Source organism: Ranitomeya variabilis, chromosome 2, assembly GCF_051348905.1.
Source record: "Ranitomeya variabilis isolate aRanVar5 chromosome 2, aRanVar5.hap1, whole genome shotgun sequence".
In the NCBI taxonomy this organism is placed as follows: domain Eukaryota; kingdom Metazoa; phylum Chordata; class Amphibia; order Anura; family Dendrobatidae; genus Ranitomeya; species Ranitomeya variabilis.
In genome coordinates this window covers 52,325,943-52,351,114 of record NC_135233.1, presented here as the reverse complement: position 1 = coordinate 52,351,114, position 25,172 = coordinate 52,325,943, and the positions used below count along the sequence as shown (strand labels likewise).

At 41.2% G+C, this 25,172-nt stretch overlaps 1 protein-coding gene across 1 annotated transcript in view; it reads left to right on the top strand.

The window, feature by feature from the left end:
- EPAS1 (endothelial PAS domain protein 1) overlaps positions 1 to 19,734 on the top strand; it is a 107,932-nt gene extending 88,198 nt beyond the window's left edge. Inside the window, exons 8-16 of the mRNA XM_077282409.1 lie at positions 4,678 to 4,825; positions 6,126 to 6,331; positions 7,485 to 7,672; positions 11,533 to 11,646; positions 12,303 to 12,790; positions 14,309 to 14,432; positions 16,163 to 16,280; positions 17,170 to 17,343; positions 19,173 to 19,734. Of these exons, the coding sequence (XP_077138524.1) occupies positions 4,678 to 4,825; positions 6,126 to 6,331; positions 7,485 to 7,672; positions 11,533 to 11,646; positions 12,303 to 12,790; positions 14,309 to 14,432; positions 16,163 to 16,280; positions 17,170 to 17,343; positions 19,173 to 19,324 (1,712 nt within the window). The 3' untranslated portion in view covers positions 19,325 to 19,734. The remainder of the gene's footprint in view (positions 1 to 4,677; positions 4,826 to 6,125; positions 6,332 to 7,484; positions 7,673 to 11,532; positions 11,647 to 12,302; positions 12,791 to 14,308; positions 14,433 to 16,162; positions 16,281 to 17,169; positions 17,344 to 19,172) is intronic.
- The last annotated feature ends 5,438 nt before the right edge of the window (positions 19,735 to 25,172 follow it).

Below are 25,172 nucleotides of genomic sequence, written 5' to 3'. Positions count from 1 at the left end.
AACCCTGGAGAAACTGACTATACGGCAGCGATCTCTTTATGTACTCTGGATGGGCGCTTTGATAGTGTAAGAGGGAATTTGTCGCAGTGGGTTTTCGAAACACCTCAGTTTGTATGGAACCATTCTCTATCCAAATCCTGACATCTAAGAATTCGAGATGTGACCCACCGAATACCGAGGTGAATTTCATATTCATGTTATTCGTGATATCAAGATATTGGACGAAGGACTGGAAATCAGATGCTGCCCCATCCCACACTATAAATACATCATCGACATATCTTATGTAGAGTTTTAAATGTTTAAGAAAGGGGTTCCTGGCATTATATACAAATCTTTCCTCAAAAACCGCTAGGTACAGGTTGACGAGGGTACAAGCTACGGGCGTACCCATCGCTGTACCCTCTGTTTGCACAAACCAACTAGTATCAAATTTGAAAGCATTGTGTGATAAAACGAACCGTAAGCCTTCACTTATAAATGTTATAGCTCTATGGTCCGTTGGTGTATGCGATAAGATTTCGCTAATTGCCTCTACTGCTTGGTCCTGGGGAATACGCGTATATAAGCTTTCTACATCGATGGATGCTAGAGAGAAATTTTCTTGCCAGGTAAACCCCCTTATTATTTCCAAGAATTGTTTCGTATCACGTACGTAGGAAGGTATGTCTAGCAGGAGGGGATGTAAGAGCCAGTCCAAATAACGTGATAGAGGTTCCGTTAGTGCTCCTACACCCGAGACTATTGGGCGGCCTGGGGGGGCACATTCTGACTTGTGTATTTTGGGTACATGATACCACAAGGGTTTTAAAGGAAATTCGGTATACAATTTTTCTGCTTGACGTCTAGACATAGTACCATTTTCCACATGGGATCTCAAAAAAGCCCTTAATTCATTTTTATATTTATCAGTGGGATCTGACTTCAAAAGGTGGTATGTTCCTCCATAATAAGCCATCTAACTCATATCAGCTAAAGAGGACCTGTCGCTGGCCACAAATATGTCATGCCATTCTCTTGAATGTGGTTGTCCTGAAGAAGGAGTCTGTTTGATTGTGAAACGTGTTAACAGTAAACCACTATTCTTCAAGTCCTGTTTCGGATCCTTTTTGGAATCAGCAGCTCTCAATTCTTCTCTATGGGGGTCTTCTTTTGAAACACGTCCAGTTGGTTAAGAACTAGATTTACATCCCGGCAAGAGGGGGCCTATCTCTAGACTAGAGAGGCACAGGCGCCAAAAGAAAAAAAACAAAGCCTTACCCCATGTAAAAAAAAAGCCATACTTCTTGAAAAAGTAACTAAACTTTTATTTATTTTGATAAAAGGATTAATGACCATATCTTCCTTCATTCATGGATAAAATGCGCTAAAGTGTGCTCTTTCTATATAACAGTCACTGTGAGACGAGAGCAGGAACTCTTGCACAGCGCTGTCACTGTGGCTCTATCACTACAGAGAGTGAAAACTGTGCAGGAGTGAGGATACCGGAGTGTTTGTCGGGAAAGCACGCGAGAAGTCTGTGATCTTGGTGACAAGTGTAAGGGAGCATCTTCTCTCCTACACAAGGGTACATAGAGAAGAATTTGCTGCAATTACAGTGAGAACATTGCGCTGTGCAGAAGTGAGAACTGTTCATGATAGAGAAAGGGGACATGAACCATCCCTAGGACTGGAGCCCTACGTATCCCTGCTCCCAAAGGTACCTCTAAAGGTGAGGAGGTTTGGGCCACCAGCCTTAGTGTGCTCCTGATATTCGCTATGCTGTCCCCTCCCACAGAAGGTCCGAGACAGAAATGGTAGTGTATCAACACGTAAGACAAACAGGGATAACAGAAAGCAACAAACATACAAAACACTCACCAAAGGTAGAGAGGTATATAGGGAAGAATGGGAATGTGCCAACCACATGGGAATAGTACAATGAGGAAAGCACACACCCAAAAACAGCACGCAACAATCTCCAGCAGCAACAACAATCTCCATTTCAGCACAACGACTCTAAGGAGCTAGGAAGAAAGGCTTTCACTGGCAAGACAGAGAAAGTCTGGCCATGTTTTATAGGGAGAGGTAATGACCAGATCAGAAGCAGCTGAAATGGAGCTGCATATTTCTGACCAGCATAGAGAGGGTCCTTAACCTCTTGAGCACCAAAGGAAACCAAATCCATTTAATATTGGTCACAAACACACAGGCTAAATAGAAGATCTGCGATTCACAATACGTAGTGATCTTCTAACCCCCGATCATCCAGGAGATCGTGACACACTTGTGACAGGATTCCCGAGAACTTGTAGGGAAAGCATACAGGCAGTCTGTAGCCCAGGAGAAAAATTACATTTTAAATTAAATTTCTGAGATAGGAAATGGCGGTTAGTTCTGATAAGATTCTATAAAGAGAGGATGGGGGAGGGAAGATTTTGATCAAGCTCCTCTTTCTTCCTCATACAAAGAATCTTATCAGGAGCAGCAGCTATCTTTTATCTCGGTAATATAAAAATCTGTCTTCACTGAAGACAGATTTTACCTGTGAATTGAGAATGGAAGATCAGTCCTATCAGGAAAAAAAAGCAGATTTCTGTGATAAGATATAATACAAAGTTTCTTATTTTCATGCATATTATTGATTCATAATTCAATAAATTATTTAATAAAATAATAATTAAAACACTTCTGTAGGGACAAATTCTGCTATGACCAACCACAGATAACAGCAGATCATAGATGGTTCCGAAAACAAACAAACCTGTTTTCAGTGTACTGTTGGGGAATCCTTCTAAATAATAGGGGTTGTACAAAGCGGATAACTCCGTTACACCTTGAGAATAGAAGTTGGCAGCCTATCCTGCCCGACTAGCGCAACATATACAAATCTGAATCTCAATATTAAGCCGGCCACGATAATTAGCCGTGGAGGCTAAAGACATCACACTTGGTTTCCTTTGCCCAATGTTGCAATGTTTCCACGTTGAGGTGAGGTTATTGTCCCAGCAATGTGTTGTTGGAGTGCAGATTTATGGCGTCTAAGCCCTTAATTGGGCTGAGATCACTTGGAAGTGAAGTACTTCATTTGGCAGAGGACGTAGGACATAGTGTTTCTTGTGTGCAGGAGACAGTGTTTAATTTATCTTTTATTATTAGTACAGTATGCGCAATGCTAAACATTTACTCAGCTAAACGATTGGAACTCGTTCCTGACAAAGAATTAATTTGTGGTTTTACACTTAATATTTTATTCTGTTTGTTATAAAGCGATTTGCAGGTGATGGAGCCAGACGCCAATAGATTTATCACACATGTTTGTGGAGTGTGGAAATGCGTCAAGGTGTAATAGAAAGGGACCTGGAAATGAAAAACTGAGAAGGTCAAAAGCAAGGAACAAAAGTTTATGGAAGAGTCAGATGTTATCTATAGGAACATGTATATGAGCACTGCTTACCTTGGTAGCAAGAAATGACCGGTAGTCTGTATACAAAGACCTTGGACAAGGTCAAGAGTCAACACACGTCCAGATATCTGCACTGCACCTCTGTCCTATATTCAACGGGCAAACCAAGTCCCTGCGGTACTGATGGGCGACTGCTCGATACTCCATCATCGGGGTGCACGATCGAGTAGCGCGCAGAGCCGAGTAGCGCGCAGAGCCGAGTAGCACATGGTGCTCGGTTCCCTGTAAGTGAATTATTTGTGTTGGCGAGAGAGACAGACTGAGATAATAGCTACTCACAGTCACTGACCACTGCAGCCAATCACAGTCTAGAGGCAGGATAAATGGTGACATCTCCGCTTCCCATCCCTACTGGATCCTGGTGAGTTCCAGTCGGTGAGGATTACTGAGTCTGATATTTATTATACCTCCAGTCTCCTGAATGAAGTTTTACTTTGCCTTTGCAACCCCTTTAAACCCCGTAAAGCCTGATCACCTAATGTAGAGACCGAGACCCTGATTCCAGCCATGTGTTATTTATTCTTTTGTAAAACCACTGTTTTATCAGCAGAAGATGATCACTAAATGACTAGTAAATCTGCAGCCTTGTAGTCCTCCATATTCATGAGCTGTGTATATCCCTGCCCCCACCAGTGATTGGCAGCTTTCTGCCTATTCACAGCTTACAGAGAAAGCTGCCAATCAGCGGTGTGGGCGGGGTTATACAGAGCTCAGCATTCAGAGAACTGCTAGATCTGTAGCAGATAAAACAAGGGTTTTACCAAAACTACAGGAAGCAGCCCAGTATGTGATACATCGCATGAATCAGGGTCTCTGCCCCTACATTATGAGGCACTCAAATGGGGTACCAAAAAACTGGTGACGGATTCCTTTTCAGGATATTCTAACGTAACCAACCTGCCCTGTAGATGATTTGGAAAGGAAAAAAAACAACACATCAGGAATAGTATAAAATAAAATTGTGACTTGTGTAGAATATTGCTGCCTCAGCGGTGTCTTCACCGTATATACAGGTACAACCACTGATAGTGATTGACGTCAGCGGTCAGACGGATAAAGGCACATGGAGGCTAAAGCACAGTAAAGAGAGTCTGCTGGGCAGCATAGGACTAGTTGTGTTGGTGTGATAAAGAAGGATTGTTTATTAAAAATTTTGTCTAATAATTTAGGAAAAAAAAGAACGTAAAATGTAAATGTTATTTTTTCCTCATATCCTAATTTGATTTTTCTAGTGTGCACAAAAGGTCAAGTGGTCAGTGGTCAGTACCGGATGCTGGCCAAGCATGGTGGTTATGTGTGGGTGGAGAGTCACGGCACCGTCATTTACAATACACGCAACTCCCAGCCACAGTGCATTGTCAGTGTGAACTATGTCCTAAGGTGAGGAAGCGAAAAATATATCATTTCTGTATAGCATCATATTGAATATATGATCAATTCAACAATCAACTGATTCTTTTCACTATTGCAACTATTATTATTACATGATTATTCCTAATATTAAAGCTGTGAATAAGTGATAAGTTGCTGATTGATGGGGGCCTGACCGCAGGTACACCCACCATAATGAGAACAGAGCTCTGAAATGCCCCGGTGGATAGCAGCGGTGGCACCACTGCTCCTTCTATTAACTATTGGACTGCTGAAAATAGGAAAGTGCTGTGCTCGGCTATAGAGAGTGAATGGAGTCCCGATGACCTTAGCAGATCCTCTATTGAATGTTTTTTTGAGGGATCTATAGGATTAAAAGCCTGCATTCTTCCAGGAAACAGTGCTACACCTGTCCATGGTTGCATTTGGTGTTGCCATTCAGCTTGTTCAACCTGTTACTAGATTCAGTCTGCCTAAACCACTGACAGGATGAATCAGAGCCTGGCAGCGATTCAGAGAAGACATAATTTGGAAGGCCAGTAAGGAAAGAACTGACTAGTCCAACAATGTCCTCGACCTGCTCCAGTTGATCAACGCATCTCTCCCTATGTACACGTATGGGAGTTGACTGTCAATCAACTGAAGTGGGGCGGGGAGAAGTTGTCTGGACTAGTCTGCTCTTTTTTTTTTATAGTCATCGGTCAGCAGGATTTCAGAGAAAGACATGCAAGGGTGCCATCACGCAGTCCGATTCATGCTGCCTGTGGTTGGGACAGTAAAAATGTAGTGACCAGTTCCTTTTAAAGTGAATGAAGCTATGGGCACATGTCCAATTTTTTTTTCTTTGGACAGAGTCTGTCCTAGGAAAAAAAATCACGCTTAATTTGCATCTGTAAATCGGATCCCACTCGGACATGCAAGTCAATGAGTGCGTGGAAAAAAATCGGACTGCACTCAAATGACATCTGAGTGGGGGTCCGATTTACACGGACTGACACGATGAGGAAGATGGAACCTTTTTTCCATGTTCTCATCCGAGAAAATCAGATCACACTGTGATCACACCCCGATCAGAGTGTGATTAGCATAATGTTATTGGAAGTTAGCCGCCACCCATTTAATTTGCAATTTTCAAGCTAAAACCTGATTTTCACATGCCGGATGGAACTAATCACACTGAACATGGAATTACACATTTTTACTAAAACAGTTATTTATAGTGATATTTCCTCCTATAAAAAAATAGTATTTTGTAGAAACTTTATTTCCCGTGTTATTTAATTTGCTTTTTGATCTTTTTCCTCCGCAGTGAGATTGAGAAAGACAATGTTGTGTTCTCCATGGACCAAACCGAGTCTCTGTTCAAACCGAATCAGATGACCATAACCTCCATGTATAACACTGCTGTGTCCGATAAGACGAGCGACTTCTTGTTTGCCAAACTGAAGGAAGAGCCCGAAGAGCTGGCGCAACTCGCCCCGACACCCGGAGATGAGATCATCTCTTTGGACTTTAGTAAGTGGACATAGCCCAGGCCTTTCCTTGTCTATCATCGGACGTGACCTGCTTCTTTGTAGTATTTTGCCTCTTACTGATCCTGAAAAATAATGAGGCTAACGAATGGGCAACATGTCCAAAGCAATCAGTATATGTCTTCTATTAAAGGATCACAAATAGATACAAGTCCCACCCTAGAGGGGCATTCCTATCTCATGAATTGATGGCAGATGGTGGGGATCCATTTCTGGGAATAAAGGGACATCACTGCTGATTTGTCTGTGTGGCCCCTTCACATTTTTTGCCCCAATCCCTTTTCTCGTCAAGGAAAGGCAGCACAGATTTTTTTCAAGTGATTGAGACAGGCACAGCCTACTGCACCCTGCCCGGCCAGGTCACCAGAAATGCTCCGATGCCGGGGAAAGCCATGATACAGCGTAGTGGCCCCCTAATTCTCAGGATAGGTGGAGGTCTCATTGGTCAGACTCCCTTCAATCATAAAGTGATTTTATATCTTAGCAATAGGTTTCCGACTTTGTGAGATGGGAATAACCCACTAATTAGTTTTACATGTCAATATAATGTAGGACTCCTGCCTATGGCGGAGGATTGCTATGGGATTTTCAGTGAGATTAAATCCCTATACCGTTAATCGCTACCTTATCTCTGCTATATTCAGTCATGCAGCTACACACATCCCGTGTAAACATGCATGCTCAGATTGGCTGGTACTGCATGTTTATTTTAATAGGAATAAGGGAATAATCTATTGCATTAGAGCTCTGGCAGTGGCTCGTCTCCAATGGCATCTTGACGTCTGCCATGTTAAAACCCAATATCCCCCTCTCCAGCATCTGTAATAAAAAGGCCCTAATGGACATTAGACAAAAGTCGTCCAACCCTGCAAATTTCATAGGAGTGGCTGAACAAATGTTGTGTATGATGTCGGGGAAGAGAAGGAAATTCAACTCCCAATCCGTTAGTTCTCAGTGGAGACCTCTGTCAGACGCTTCCTCCTTTTTTCCCCTTGAAAGCACATAAACGTTCAGATAAGTTACTATCTGTGAATGCTGGTGTCCTATTTGAGTGTTTTTGGCGTGCTCGAAAAATATGCTCGAGTCGCCGCGGCTGCATGTCTTGCGGCTGTTGAATAGTATTTTTTCTTCTGCAGGTGGCCAACCTTATGAGGAACCATCAACTTATAATAACGGTGTCCAGACCAGCCAAAGCAAATGGCCCTTGGAAGTCAAGAACCACAATTCCCAGGCTGAGATTATGAATCTTCCGTCCTTCACAGCTCCTCAGGTGGCTCCAGGAAACAGTACTCCAAGCGCTAGCAGTAACAGCAGCTGTTCTACGGTAAGCAATGGCGCATTGTGGGTTGTTTTTTTAATTTATTAAGAAGAATTTTCAAAAAAAATAGTATTTGGTGAGCCGCCGTCTTACGTGATCGCTGTTCATACTGTCATATATCATTGATGTCAAACTCTTAAATGGCGACAGTTGATAGGTGACAACCACTAATGATGGAGGTAAAAGAATGGGCTGTTCAGTTTTTCTGAAGAACCCATGACCTATGATAGAGTTATGACTCCATGATTGGTAAACTTGGTTGCTCTTACATAATAGTTATCCTTAATACCCGTTCTCAAATGAAAGAAGAAGTCAGACGCGTAGAGTATAGGTTGAAATGATGGGACACGGTGATAGAATGTGAAGAATTCTCACCCAGGAGGGTCTTCATTTTGGGGTAAAGATGTGAGTTTTTGTATATTCTTGGTCACCATGCAGAGTATCAGAACGAAAACAAACAAACCGTTTTTAAGGAGCTTTATTGTTTGCTATTCATGGACTTGTAGGGTTCAGTATGAGATTGGGGTTCTTGATTTTGAAGACCAATCTCTAGTTGGACAAAATGTATACAAGTGTTCCTAATGGAACCATAATCAAAACACAACATACTGTAAGTAAGGTTTAATAGACTATCTGCAAATCGAGACTTAAATTAAATGAAGAGCCATTTTTGAGTCATTGGCTGGGCCCACCAGATAATCCTATGGTACTCTGGTCCAACCCTAGTGAGGTCCAAGTGGGAGTAAATTGTTAGATACCTTAAAAAAACCACTTTATCAGAATCATAACAATCCTTTAAAGTTTTTGTGTAGAAGCAATATTTTTGGGAATACTGTATATCAAGCAGTTTGACCTTGAGGGTGAGTTTACCCACTGAAGCCCTGACGGACTTTGTGCCAAGAGTCTGTTGTGTTGTCTCCAAAACACTGTCAGAGAAATGTACATCAAAATTTACTTCTGACACGTTCTGGGAAGGTTGCCCAAAACACATACCTGACTCCAAAGTTTTGCTCCAAAGTCTTTAGGTATTTCACTTGCAACTAAATGGATCAAGGTTAACAGGTTAAAATCACAATTGGAAGGTGAAGCATGTGTACCTGTGACTATGCCATGGACTAGATGTTCTTCACTGTTTCCACCTCCGCTTTGATCAAACAGGACACTTGACGGCCACAAGGACAATTAATCGCTGTCATTTCTAGGTATTTCTCAGTGCTTTGTTTCTGCAAAACTGTATATCCATTAACAATATTGACATTAGCGCTTGACCGCAACATTTCACTCCTATGGGTTTGCCCAGCTTTGAACACCATTTTAGATACAAATGCATATCCTACATAAAACACTTGAGTATCTTTTGCAAATATATTGCATAGTTTACACTTTTTCCGAAAGCCACCAGCTTTTCCTTGTCTCAAAGTGTAGGTTCACACAACCGAATTCTTCAGTGAGACAGACGGTCTAATTATTTTGATCAGAGTTTGATTAGAGTGGCATCAGTTTTTCATGGACATGGAGAGAAAAAAAGTTTCTCCACCTTCTCTATTCTGTAAGTCCGTGAAAATCGGACCACACTCCAGGTGTCATCCAAGTGCGGTTTGATATTTTTTTTTTACCAACCCATAGACTTGCATTGCTGATTTTGATCAAAATCAGACATGTATTTGATTTTTTCCATGGACTATTTGCTTCAAGGAAAACAAATCGGACATGTGCATAGCCTCATAGAATATCATAGATACGATTGCCATCCGTGATAGCCACAGATAGCATTTGTACATGAAAATTAGTTGTGTTCACGCGCCCTATGTCTGAATGCATTTATTGCAATTTGTGCAAAAATTCTAGCTAAATTGCATAGTTTGGATGTGATTCAAGCCAAAAACGACAATTTCACTGCATTGTATGAACTCACTTCCTTGGAAATGTCTCTTACAGCAATTCCACAGGATGTGCCATGAATGTTTGATATTTGTCTCATATATTGGAGCCATTCTCTCTCTATTCCGCCTACATAGAGGATGTGAAGACAGATGAATAGGAGAGACCAGATTCTGATGAAAATGAAGAAAGGGGGAAGAGGGAAGAGTTAGGTTACTGAAGTGAGGTGATAGGCTTGTCTAAAGAGATGTTCTTTTAAAGGGTTCCTATCAGTTTTGGCCGATATGAGATACGGCCATCACTTTTCAGGGCATATATACAGCATTCTATAATGCTGTATATAAGTCCCCAACCCGACCTGTAAGGCTACTTTCACACATCAGGTATTTTGCATCAGGCACAATCTGGCGAATGTTGGAAAAACTGGATCTGGCGCAGATTGTGAAAAACTGATGCGACGGACTAGTTTTGTCGACAGATCCTGCTAGCATATCTAGATTATTGGATAAAAATTTTTTGGGAGCATGCTCACTTTAAAAAAATGGAATCTGTCATTTTTCGGATCCGGCACCTTCCGGCTCCCATAGACTTCCATTCTAGCAAACAGCCGGAAGCGCCTGATCCGGTGCTTCCAGCTTTTTCGCCGGAGACAAAAAACGTTGCTATGGACGTTTTTTCAAGAAACCGGATTTGCCGGATCTGGCAAAAACTGGACGAAACGCAAGGTCATCAGGCACAATCTGGCACTAATACAAGTCTATGGGAAAAAAATCGGATCCGGCGGCACGGTTTTTTGAAAATTAGCCGGATTTAGCCTGACGCTGAAAACCTGATGTGTGAAAGTAGCCTTAGAGAAGAAACATCACTTTTATGATACCCACGGGGAGGCCCAGTCAGAGGGGTGTTGATGTTTTTGGTCCTTCGCCTCCCTTCTTCTTACTATCGCCGTCCTCCTTCTTGCTTCATTTGGATGATGCGTCCCTGCAGTCTCCTTGGCATCGAGCTCCTGCGCAGGTGTACTTTTTTGACTTGTTAAGGGCAGAGCAAAGTACTGAAGTGCGCATGCGCCGAGGCTCTCTGACCGTTCCCGACACCTGCGCACTACAGTAGTTTGCTCTGCCCTTAACAAGGCAGAAGACTGAGAACAGTACACCTGGGAAGGTGCGCGATGTCGAGGAGACTGTGTGGATGACTCAGGAACGTCCACACGAAGCAAGAAGGAGGACAGCGATCGAAAGAAGATGGGAGGTGATGGACCCAGTACATCGACACCCCTTGGACTTGACCGCCCCGCAGGTGAGTATAATAAAAATTATTTTTCATCTCTTACAGGACGGGTTGGGGGCTTATATACAGCATTATAGAATGAAGTATATGAGGTCTGAAAGGTGGTAGACGTATCTCATATCACCAAACCCGGTGTCGGGTTCACTTTAAAAATGTGTGGACTAAGTGTTAATCGGATTGTCCATGGTGATGCATTCCAGAAAACTGGCACAGCACGAGAGAAGTGTTCGAGGCGAAGGTGGGGGGGGGGGGGGTACAGATTATGGAGGAAATGGAGACAGATGAATAGGAGGGACCAGATTCTGGTTTAAATATAGAAAGTGGGAACAGGAAAGAGATTACTGAAGTGAGGTGATAGGCCTGTCTAAAGAGATTTGCTTTTAAAGCACTCTTAAAAATGTGGAGGCTAGGTGTTAATCGGATCGTCCGTGGTAGTGCATTCCAGAAAACTGGCGCAGCACCAGAGAAGTCTTGGAGACAGAATCTTAGATCAATTGCAGAATTCAGAGCACGGGGAGGTTGTAGACAGATGGGGGAGGAGATGTATGTCACACTGAATTAATACGACCAGCTACTATCCAAGTTTAACAGTTTGGTGATAGTCTTATTGGTGAACATACCCATGGCTTAATTAAAAATATGCAACCAAACCTGCATCAGGGAATAATATGCTAATTATTATCTTGTTTCTTTAACAGCCCAGCAGTCCAGGAGAATACTACACTGCTTTAGAAGAGGATCTCAGAATTGAGCTGATCGAAAAGCTATTTGCTATGGATACAGAGGCAAAGAATAAATGCAGCACGACCCAGGTATGATGATTATACCTAGGAATGCATGCTTCCAGCAAAAATGAGCAGTTCATTGTCAGTGTTTGGAAGAAAACCACTTGGCAACAGATGTCAGAGCTGGAATTCTGCTAATTAGGTCACAATTATGTGCTTTATTAAGGTGTAGGTAGTAATGGGCGCCAGTGAAGGAGGCAGTGCTAACGCTACAGCGGGTGCAGAAGCCTCATTCATACGTCAGTGATTTTATTGAATTGAGAAAATCCGTTCGAGTTACATCCGTGTTTTTATATCAGTTTAATCTTTTTTTATCAGTTTTTCTCAGATGAAAGACAAAAAAAAACAGATTCTCTATCTTTTCCTACCTTTTGGCATCCCAGTGCAGGACAATTTTTCCCCAATCCAGTTGAATTGTATTAACGATTTTGATCTGACCAATATCAGACATGTCTCCTTGATTTTGTCTCGGTCCATGAAAAATCTCAGACATGGGAATGAGTCCATAGTAGTTGCCACTGGACCCTTGATCCCGATATGCTTGTTATGAGATGTAGATGGTGGACACATCAGAATTGTGTTTGCGGCTCTTGGTTATAACACAGATTTGATGGTCTACACCATCTCCATACGCGTTTGTGCCCATTATATATCAATGGTTTTTATTCTTGTTTTTCCCGTAGAATGACTTTAGTGAATTGGATCTTGAAACCCTTGCTCCATACATTCCCATGGATGGTGAAGATTTCGAATTAAATCCCATCTGTCAAGATGAGTGTCCCCTCGGTGACAACGCACAACCCCCCCAGCACAACATGAGTAATATGAATACACTATTCCAGTCCACTGCTCCTCATTCACAGACCCAGTTCCTTCAACAGAACTTTTGTCACCCCATGGCAGCTAAAGGTAGTAATCCCAGCCAGGATAATCTGCCCAATGGGATGTTTAATGGCGAGAGAAAATCACTACCATTATCAGCATATCAACCAGGCGCTAGTACACCACTGTCCTCAATGAGTAGGCGGCCTAACGTACAATGGCCTCCAGATCCTCCAGTCAGCTATATGCACACGAGGTGGAGGACGATGGATCAGTACAACGAAACTCCAACCAATTCATCTACAGGACGCCAAATGCCTTTACATAGCATGCCATTATATAAGCAGAGGTGAGAAAAGAGATTTCTATTATCTATCCATCTATTATCTAATATCTATCCATTATCTACCTATCATCTATCTATCTATCTCTATCTATCTATTATCTACCTATCTATCTATTTATTATCTATCTATTATCTACCTATCTGTTATCTAATATGTATCTATCTATTATCTATCTATCTATCTGTCATCTATCTATTTATTATCATCTATCTATTATTTATCTATATCTATCTATTATCCATCTATTATTTATCTATCTATCCATCTATGTTTATATCTATCTGCTTTATGAAATTCCATATATTAAACATCTAATTTTGTAATAGAATTTCACCAAATTCACTCATGATGTATCACTTTCCAAAAGTTAGAACTTGCTGATCGCTGAGACGCCAATCCCAGAATCAAAGCTCTGGAACACCCCCCCCCCCCCTTCCCCGCCGAGAATGGAATGGAGAACGTAAATGGAGTGGAATTGTGCGCGCATGGTCTCTGCTCCATTCATTGTTTTGGGGATTTGCAGAAAAAGCCGAGTGTTGAACTTGCCAGACCCATAGCCAATAAATTGAGTGGACATCTCGGCTCCATTCAAAACAAAGATATAGAGCCTGGATCTATCGATCTCAGGATTATAGAGCTCCTATCTCAGGATCCCTTTGGGTCCTAGAGGTGGGACCACCGGCGATCAGCAAGATACGGATAAATATCTAACTTGCTTTTTGGGGAATAATCCAAATTTTTTTTTAAATATTGTATTCATACTACTGATACATCATTAAGACCCCCCTCAATGGTTCAAATGAACCAAATTTAGCTCAGTATTGGGTTCTATGGTGATCTTAATCCAGTTCAGTAGTATCGGGGTTGATCCAGGTCTTATGTCTATAACACAAACTCTTTAATGTGGCCATATTACGGGTGTGTGAACATCCTGGACAAAAACATAATGTTAAATGTAGGACTGAATGTCACCAGGTTTTCCTAGGAAAATAAATTAAATTGCTTAAAAGAAACTAGGCCACTCCTGTCGTTAGGCCGTGTATGATATAGCAACTAGTGATGAGCGAACGTTCTCAGATAAGGTGTTATCCGAGGGTCTTCGGCGTGCTCGAAAAATATGTTCGAGTCCCCGCGGCTGTTCGACAGCCACAACACATGCAGGGTTGTCTAACAAACAGGTAATCTGTCCATGTGTTGCCGCTGATGAAAAGCCGCGAGACATGCAGCCGCGGGGACTCGAACATATTTTTCGATCACGCCGAAGACACTCGGATAACACCTTATCCCAGCACATTCGCTCATCACTGTTAGACAGCCCCTCTAAGACTAAGAGCTTATATTAATGGGGGATTTTAGGGGGGACTGCTCCTGTTGTATTAGGAGATATATTAACATTTATGATCTGTTGTGTAGAATTTATAACAGAGGAATTTATACAATAAACATAAATATATCAATGTAACATGTTAATAAATAGCATAAAGGCGCAGTGTAAATCCATCTGGGACTCTTGTTCACAGATCACTTGAGAGTTTTGGTCAGCGGGGCAAAGATTTACACCCCAATGAAATCCCTTTCTGCGACAGCATGAAGAGGAAGCGGCAGCCTGACTACGGGCAGCAGGGATTTCCACAGCTCAACGCGGTAAGGGACAAAGGAGGGAAGAGAGTGGGAACAAATGGTATAAAGCAAGAAACAATGCAGCGATAGTGAAGTTCTTTAGGTATTTAATGGTGTACAGTTTTCTATGGGCATATCTGTTTTTGGGAAAACATATGGACACCACTCTGGTCGCACGAAGTTCTGCGGGAGGTCTCTACTGCAAATATACTGTATTTGGTCGTGTACTGTTATGGCAATGGTGAAAAAAAGTATTGATGCATTACTAGTGAAAAAGTTTGGGGGACATAATGGATATAGGGGTTACAGAAAAGGAAAACTCAAGACTCGTAAACACTATGTACAAATGCAAAGTTAAGAAACTTTCTAAATAGTGTTTATTAAAAATGATCTGCCATTCTCCTGCCGCAGAGTGTCTTTCTTTAGCTTAGTGCTTTGCAAAAATGCTACAAATCAATCAGTGCCGACAAAAAAGACTGATGTAAAGCAAAAAATAATACAAAGTGTAAAAGAAAATAGCTTTTATTAATCGAAACTAGGAATAAGGAGAACATGTAACAAGGAAAGGGGCGCACTTATAGTGAATACATAGAAATACAGCGGTAAAGTAAAAATACAAAACAAGGAGAGACTGCTATACTGTGATAGGACCCAGGTGTCAAAATGATGGCGTAATATAAAGTGACCATAAAAAGATGTAAATATCAAAGATAATACTCATAAGGTTATATATGGTCATTTTGAGAAAATAAAGTACATGGCACAATTGCATACAGTAGGGCTTTGAAGGCATAATACCTTAGTTGTAGCAGCAGAGACTGCAAGGAAAAAGATACACCCACCCTGACGCGCGTTTTGACATTGTCTTTGTCGAGGGGTCCACCGATCTTTTTTGCATCACAGTCTGGTAATACATGGAGACTCTTTGTATATAATTTCATTTTTATCCATATATACTTGATAATAGTACATGTGCATTTTACATTGCCTCTTGCCTTAATTCCTCTAAGGCCGGGATCACACATACGCGAGATACGGCCGAGTCTCGCAGGTGAAATCCCTCTTCTGGCGCCGGCACTTGGGAGCGGAGCGTGCAGCTCCATGTGTTGCTGTGTGGCTGCACGCTCCGCTCCGGAGTGCTGGAGCCAGAGGAGGGATTTCACCTGTGAGACTGGGCCGTATCTCGCGTATGTGTGATCCCGGCCTAAAACCATCGGTGGACTTACCCAGTTCTGTTGGCTCTCTCCCCTCTCCCATCTCTCAGTGTTAGACAATGTAGCAGGATAGAGGGTTGTATACAGATCTCCACAATGTGGACAGGGGAGAAAGCATTTACATTCTCAAAAAGGGAGTAACAAGGCAGTAGAAAATCACATGACACATGAAGAGTAGTAGGATAGAATATCATAAAAGCAGGATAAGTGCAGAGAAAAAGGTCTACAGCCTATATTTCTGGGAGAGACATTTAATGAATTAAAGGTAACCAGTAACATATGTACAAATCATGTTTTTTATATCAATGACGTCCATAGCATAGTGACAATTTTAGAAGGAAATGCTTTTAAAAGAGGGCGCGTACTTCTCTCTTTAATTGTCTCCATGACAAAGTAATAATTCAGGACCATCTTATCTTAGAAACGTATGCTTTTGACACTTGGGTACTATTCGATCAGTCAGTGCAGTGTTATCTCACTATATTGCAGTTTTTAGCATGTGCTCCATAGAGTATATTTCACATTGTGCCTCTTTTTTAGGGGGAATTACCAGATCACACAATCCCTTCAATGATGTGGAAACGAATGAAATATCTCAAGCCAGAAATGCGCCCACTTGTTTCAGAAAAGAAATCCTTGAGTACAAGTGTTCTCACTGGTAAGGGAAAATATCCACAATACATATCTAACAGTCGTTCTGTGTGCCTCAGGGTCACATATTGGAACTAGTGATGAGCGAACGTGCTGGGATAAGGTGTTATCTGAGCATGTTCGGGTGCCAACAGAGTGTCTTCGGCGTGCTCGAAAAATATGTTGAAGTCGCCGCGGCTGCAGGTCTTCCTGCTGTTCGACAGCCACAACACATGCGGGGATTGTCTAACAAACAGGTAATCCCTGCATGTACTGCGACTGTCGAACAGCCTCAAGACATGCAGCCGTCGGGACGCCAACATACTTTTTGAGCACGCCTAAGACACTCGGTTAGCGCCCGAGCATGCTCAGATAACACCTTATCCGGCCACGTTCACTCATCACTAATTGGAACACATTTATTAATCAACATACTCCAGCTAATAGCTCTAATTGAGCCTCAACCCCCCCCATACAAATATTGGCACATGGCACTTTTCTATATACTCGTCAGCTTTGATGTGTTGAGAATGTGGTTGCTACTTTATGAATGTCAGTGATATCTATGTATACCTTTTAGGAAATTCTATTAAAACCAAATTCAGAAAATGGCTTATATTTTGGATAAAATCTACCTCTTATGAGGCATATGTTTTATTTCCTGACTGTGAGAAAGTCATAGATGTGCGAAACTGAGAGGCATTCATTGTTGAATAAATTTGCCACAATTCAGTCTACCACTCATTTAAAAAAAAAAAAAAAAGAAAAAAAAAAAAAAAAAAAATATATATATATATATATATATATATATATATACAGTATATACACACATTCATACAGTACATACAGACTCTACATGCATATACCTTGTCTGTGCAGTCTAATATTCATTTTCCATGATGTGTTTATGATTCCAGATGAATACATCTGTAATAGGCACAGGGGAGTAAGCCCCCAGATTACCCCACAATCACAGTCACAACAACACTGCGCATCAAACTCAAGAGAGGACAGGAGAAACCTTTACCCGGGCGCGTATTTCAGCTGTAACTACCATGAATACAACATGACACAATCCCAAAAAGCTAAAGGTAAATTATTCTTGGTCTTCAAGTGATTTTTTTTTTTTTTTTTTTTTGTTGAATTTCTTGCTGTTTGTCTTCAGTAATATGAGGGCCAGGGTTCATGTCTGTTATATCTAGATCTGTTAAGGATTAGTGATGAGCGAATATACTCGTTACTCAAGATTTCTCGAGCATGCTCGGGGGTCCTCCGAGTATTTTTTAGTGGTCGAAGATTTAGTTTTTCTTGCCGCAGCTGAATGATTTACATCTGTTAGCCAGCATAAGTACATGTGGGGGTTGCCTGGTTGCTAGAGAATCCCCACATGTACTTATGCTGGCTAACAGATGTAAATCATTCAGCTGCGGCAAGAAAAACTAAATCTCTGAGCACTATAAAATACTCGGAGGACCCCCGAGCGTGCTCGGGAAATCTCGAGTAACGAGTATATTCGCTCATCACTATTAAGGATATTTAGAGCTATACGTATATCAATATATTAAGTAAATTCATCAACAGAGGATTTTTTTACTTTAAAAATTACATCCGAAGAAATGGTGAAGATTCTCTTTTTGAATTGTGTTCATTGGTAAACCATAAAGTGTAGCTGTCACTGTGGCAATTTTCATGCCGGTCTCGACGAGCGGGCAGGGTAGTGTACAAAGTGTCTTATTCACTAAAAGGTGCACCCTGCAAAGTGCGCCTCTCGGAAATTCTTATTCCAGTCAGTTACTGGAATAAGATTTGTGGCATAAAGAACGCTGCCTCTTGCATTGAGTTTGACGGTTGGGGGGCATCACACCCACATCCCACCCCCGGTCTACCCACTTTGTCAGAGCTGCGCAAAAATGGCTTGCATTGCGCAAAAAATTGCAACTTTTTAAAGCTATTTGTGCCAGATTTCTGGCATAAAAGCTTTAATGAATCGGGGCCATATTTTCTTTGAATGTCTAGTGCCTCTTAACCACTGGGAGACACAGACAGAAAATGGCCCCTGTGCAAGAACAATATATGGGCCCTTTGCAGACCAAGAGCTCCAAAAAATGCAAAATTGTACCTGCTTTGGAGGTAGAAATGGGCCCCCTTGCCTCTAGGGCCATTTATCTGCCCCTGTTCCTAACATATCCTGCCAATTGGTGGGGGGTCCATATGAGCTCCTGCGTGAATGCACACACAGAGCAGTGTACGGGTTTTATAGAAAGTCTGTGAACCCTTACTCCAGTCTGTGGAGCCCAGCGCATCTAGATGCTGAGCAGCCCGCTACAGAGTGGGTTTTTGATCAATGGGAGTCTCGGAACCTGGACCTCACCAACTGGTAGGAAAGGTTAAGAAGGAAGTACACATTATGTAAAAAATAAAATGATACGTACACTTTAAGGGTATATGCCGAAATATCACATGAACCACAACGAAGAGCGCAGCTGGAATCTCTTTTGATGCCAAGCAAAAATGGGTGATCGCAAGGGGTCTAGCCACTGAGACCTCTATGATCCCAAGAGCATGGGACCCATCCCTACCTGTGACCAATACTGTGCTTGTGTGCCCACCAATTCATTAATTATCTGTGGTCATGCAAGTACAGAAGTGAAGAATGGAGCATCAGTCATAAGTACGGTCTACCGGTCCATTCTCGAAAGCTCAGTTGTAACTGTTGTTTCTTCACATACGGTGCGAAAATAAAAACAGGGTAAATCCAGCATGGATAAAATCACTTCTTTATTTTCAGATAAAAAATATTTTTAAAAAATCCAGCACATGGAACAAGGAAGAGAATCTTATGCGTTTCGAAACCCTCTATAGCTATGCCATAGCTTATGACATGTCACAATTAATAATTTCTGTATGTGTCTCGTTACAGCTTTGGCCAACCGTCTCATCGGGCCATCCTTTGAGCCTTACCTGTTGCCAGAACTGACCAGATATGACTGTGAGGTCAATGTGCCAGTATTGGGCAGCTCCAACCTCCTGCAAGGCAGCGACCTCCTCAGAGCACTGGACCAGACCACCTGAAGAGAGACAAGTTATTCCTCGACTGTTCAACTACAAGGCTTCAGTTCCTAAATCTATTTTACAAGTAGACAGTTTCTATCACTGATAAAGAGTTTTACCGAATTTACTCACATACGGACCTTTGTTCACATTACCAAATAGCGGCCTTATGGAAATTGCATGATATTAAAACGATAAGACATGCATCTATGTTTTTACCTGCTGTATTTTTCTTTATTTTAATAACAGATTGTATAGTATAGACTATGTTTTACACACGCTTATACCAGCGTAAAGTTAACTTATATTTTTTTAAGTGCCCACAATTGATCTTATGGTGCATATATCTTGTTTGTTGTGCAGAATTCATAGAGAAAATGGAAGTTGTTACTGTCACAAATAGGAAAATTCAAATACATTTTGCAATGTCATGTTTTGGGTTTTTTTGTTTTGTTTTTAATACCGTAAAAGAATTATAAAATATATTAAAAAAAGCCATAAAATAGTAAACTTAACATTCCTATAATAATTGTGACCAATTATATGTAATTTTTTTGTTGTTTTGAAGTCTCCACCACAATTAAGGGTCGTTTCTCTATCTCTGGTATTGAATTAAGTGCAGTAAAAGGCAGCATAGGGGCTAAGGGAAGGGACCAGGAATGGGTTATCTATAAGCTAGACCAAGATATTAAAGGGTCACTACATTTGGAAACAGAGTTTTTATCAATATCTGAAAAAATACTTTTAAAAAAAAAAAAAAAAACACAAATCATTTTGCCAATTGACTCCTCGTGGGCGGAGCTTATCTTGCATGGTTTTCATTGCTGATAGGGCAGCCCAAAACCCACACCTTTATATTCCAGTCATTTTAGCAACAGATAGGGGGCCTAAAAAGAAGACTTGCTTTGTATTGTAATATTTGAACCCTCAGGTTATGATATGGAACTTGTTTTTATTAAAAGAGGTAGAAAAATAAACACTTGTATGTACCTTATTAGGAATTCTGAGTTAATAGAGGGGTTCTCTGTTCAAGATCCCCATCATTTGGACAGAGCAGAAACTGGTTACATAGAGCATCTCACACTGTGGAGGATCTGTTCTGCCCTACATTTTGCAGACAATGCAGGATTTGAATAGGCACTGTGTAATGCTTCTTTTCCCCAGTGGGGGTGCTGCAGATAATATTAACACTTACTACCTGGTTTCCCCACAGCTGATCACTGGGTGTTCCAGAATAGGGCCACTTTGTGATCTACCTTTTGTCAAGTTTCACTTCTATCAAGCAGGGATTTTCCAAAGAGCTATAGTTACTAGTTTGTCTTTGCTGTTTCCACTTTAGTGTCCCTTTAAGAAACTCAACTCGGTCACAGACTTTTACATTTGTTCTATAAGAATAACACTAATTATCGAGATGGAAAACACAATCTGTATACACATTGACACAATTTATTGTGGTCGTATCTGTGTCTGAAATTAACACAGCTACTTTGCACTAAATTTATCAAAAGTGGTGCAAAAATTAAAGCAGTTGCCCACAGTGACCAATAAGATTCCAGCTCTTATTTTTACACGGCTCTTTGGAAGATAAAAGCTGCAAATGCCATTGGTTGCTATAGCCAACTCTAATTTTTCATTGCACCTATTTTGGTAGACCTCTCCTATTCTCGGAGGTAATTAACTGAGTGTGCTAGATTTTTTTTGTAATCATGGACACACAGCGTCACAGTTGTCCACAGCCGGAATTGCAGTTTAGCTTCACTGAAGTGATTGGTTATGAACTGCAATACCACATATATCCTGTGGACAGGTGTGGCGCTGTTTTTGGAAAAAAAAATCTGTTTTTCTAATCTTGGACAAGCCTTTTAATACAAGTTACTTGCCATTATTAGCATCTATCACATCGGTCATTTCTTATATAATGTAAAAAAAAAAAATCTTTGAAATACGATCACATTGCTACATTTCTGTATATGGTTCACATTGACATTGTGTTATTTTTTTTTTATAAATATATATATACTACTTAGTTGTTATCCCGTTGTTACTAATCTACCGGTCTACAGGGGGTTAATGGTGAACTACAGGGGACATGTAATGTTGCACAATTTACCGTTATTATCCGTATATGATTTCTATGTGTAGACATTTAACATGTATTGCGTTTAACCATTAATACTTTAGGTAAAGGCTTCTTTTTATTGGTACCGTACATTTTTTTTGTATGTATATTTTATTTCACATGCGATTTTTGCTCAGATGTTTTATTTTCTTAAATGTAGCAGTAGCCGCCGCGGTTATTGCTTTGCTGATATATGAGGCATTATACAAATCTATCCAAATGAATCTATTAATAACACTATTCACACATTGTAATGGCAATTGTTCAAATCCATCATTATCAATACAAATGCAGCCATTGGCTGGGCCGTATTCATATGGCCTGTAGAAATCAGCAGTGACTAGTGAATCCATAGTTGCCAACAGTCCTCAATTTTCTGGCATTTTTCGGGAAACCATTTTTCAGCTAATTTGAGCTTGTCTTGATCTTAAAGAGGTCAACACCTAAAGTCTCATCTTGGTTTTGGGCTGCCAAGGGAGCAAGACATTGAAGAGGGCAATGCCTAAAGTCTCATCTTGGTTTTGGGTTGTCCTGGGGGCAAGACATTGAAGAGGGCAACACCTAAAGTCTCATCTTGGTTTTGGGCTGTCCTGGGGGCAAGCTATTAAAAAGGGCAATGTCTAAAGTCTCATCTTGGTTTTGGGTTGTCCTGGGGGCAAGCTATTAAAAAGGGCAACGTCTAAAGTCTCATCTTGGTTTTGGGCTGTCCTGGGGGCAAGCTATTAAAAAGGGCAACGTCTAAAGTCTCATCTTGGTTTTGGGTTGTCCTGGGGGCAAGCTATTAAAAAGGGCAACGTCTAAAGTCTCATCTTGGTTTTGGGTTGTCCTGGGGGCAAGCTATTAAAAAGGGCAACGCCTAAAGTCTCATCTTGGTTTTGGGTTGTCCTGGGGGCAAGCTATTAAAAAGGGCAACGTCTAAAGTCTCATCTTGGTTTTGGGCTGTCCTGGGGGCAAGCTATTAAAAAGGGCAACGTCTAAAGTCTCATCTTGGTTTTGGGCTGTCATGGGGGCAAGACATTAAAGACATTTAAAGGGGGCAACACCTAAAGTCTCCTCTTCATTTTTGGATGTCCTAGGGGCAATACATTGAAGAGGACAATGCCTAAAGTCTCATCTTGGTTTTGAGCTGTCCTGGAGGCAAGCTATTAGAAAGGGCAATGTCTAAAGTCTCATCTTGGTTTTGGGCAAGACATTAAAGGGGTCAACACCTACAGTCTCATCTTGGTTTTGGGCAAGACATTAAAGACTTTAAAGGGGGCAACACCTACAGTCTCATCTTGGTTTTGGGCTGTCCTAAGGGACGAGACATCAATGGTTTTATTTTACCGACAGAGAGGGTGATCTATAGGCGTAACTTGTTAGAGTAGCCGCCTACCCTCGTGGTTAGTGATAGATTTACTTTTACATGCAATATACTGAATATATAAACTGCATTACGCTATCAATCTCTTTTTTTAATTATACCGATTTATCTATCTATATACGGCGTATACACACACGTGATTCAGGGTCTCAGAACTGTTTTATAGCTTATACTGTGTTAGTTGATTGCTCTTCAAGTGCAAAAAGTTGGACTGTACAGCGATATATGGGAATTGTATTCAGCATTTTTACCAGTACATATTAACGTTACTGTGCTGACTCATTGGTGGCAACCAAGATGACCCTTGTCATACTCAGGAACCGGCAAGAACTTGGTCTAACCAAGTCATCATGCTTATGTATGAAGCAATAATATGCCCTGTTCTCTATTTCACATTATCTAATTCAGGGTCGTTTAGGTTCATCCTCAGGGCTTTTTTTTAAAGGGTAGTAGACGTGAATGTTACCTTATTGTAAGCTTCAAGGGGTGTTCCAACCTCATATAGTTTTGGTATATTTAAAGGATATATGGTAGATGTGGATCCCACCAATGGGACCAGCATCTATTTCAAGAATGGGGCCCCCGCCACAAGTAGCTGACAGTGGAGAGGTGGTCGGAGTTCCAATAGAAATGAATTGAGAGCTATATATGTGCACCATCTCTCCATTGACTCAAGATAGATGTGGGACACGTTGGTGGGCTCACGTCTACCATACATTTATGGCATAATTATAAACAATTAGATCCAATTAAAAATAACTTAGAGATGGTGCAAATTAATTCACAGGACTTAGTCCAGCGACCACATCAGTAATCTGTGGCTACCAGACGGTAGCCATGCAAGCCATCTCCTAGCTCTCGGCATCCGCGGCTCTCCTTTTGATTATCCAACTCCTGATTTAATCAGGTCGGCTTATGAAAAGAGAAGCCTTTGGATGCCATTAGGTAAGAGGCAGCTTTTCAGTGCTCTCCTCTGGACAGGGTTCTGTGAATCTATTAGCACCATCTCTAGCTATAAGTAATGACTCAATCGACATTTTTATTGAGATCCAATAGTCTATAATTGTGCCATAAATCCACTTATAACAGCTCAGAGTAGTTCAGTCGCATGCACATGATTGCGACTGAGCTGTAATACCATCCACAGTCAATGGCAAAAGTATGGCGCTGTGCCTAATGCCTGATAAACCGTGAAAGGGACATGGCGCTCCAGTCAAGAGTTGGACCTTCCCAAAATTCAGATTTACACCATCCAAATTTCCTGGATTTAATTTCTCAAAAAATCAACAAAATGATGGCTATACTCCCAACCATTTTGCTGAATTCTTTTAAAGGTTTGGATTGGGTTAAAATAAAAAAAACCTTTCCTCCCCTGTTCTTACCCCTACACCGCTCCATTTTGGTGCTGAAGCCAATTGGAGGTATCACATAGTCACGTGGGGGGTGACGCAGGTCATGACATGTGGCGCCAATCATAGACCTCCGGATGGCGTCAGAACAGAAGACCAATGGAGGGGATATTTTTTAACCCCTTCCCGTGGCAGTTTTGATTTGGACCATATTCAAACCCAACCTAATTTGCCAGCCGAATTTGAGCGAATCTGCCCGAATCTAATTTGCCCGCTGAATTTCAGTGAATCTGGCTGAATTTCAGGAGATCAACTCTTCCCTGATGCCCGGTGATCTAATATTGATGGACCGAATGTTCACTTTGTCGTTCCAAAGAACCCCTTCAAATAAAATGTGCTATGATTTTTTGCAGTTTGATGATGTACTGCTTCCCGGGAGACATCTTGGACACTGAGCTAAACAGTAATAATGTTTTCTATAATGGCATTCAAAATAATTTCGGGCCTCTTTTACCAAAACTATCCAAAAGTAAAATTCTCTTTTGTTGCCCATAGCAACCAATCAGGGATCAGCTAACATTTCCTAATCTGCTCTGATAAAATGAAAGCAGCTCTGTGATTGGTTATTATAGGCAATTTTTCTTTTAGACAGTTTTGCCAAATTTCGCTAAGCGTGGTTTAAAACTACTCAGTTTTTCATTTTGTCTGCTTCAGTTGCGTATATATTTTGGTTCAACGTAAGCTAAGATCCAAAATGAAGCAACTCTGCAGAACTATGTGTCGCTATGGTAACAGACCACAAGCTAACTGTGTAATCTGCTCTTGCAGTCATACTCCTTTGCATCTGTTACTGCTGCCCATAGCAACCAATCATGTTCCAGCTCTCATTTTTCTAAGGTCTTATACAAAATGAGAGAAGAAATCTGACTGGCTCATGTCTGTTTTCCTCAGATTCAATCTTCCCGTTTAAGGCCTTATTCAGACACCAGTGATTTTTCTCGTATACATTTTCATCCAGCAGTATTTGGTTCACGTGTC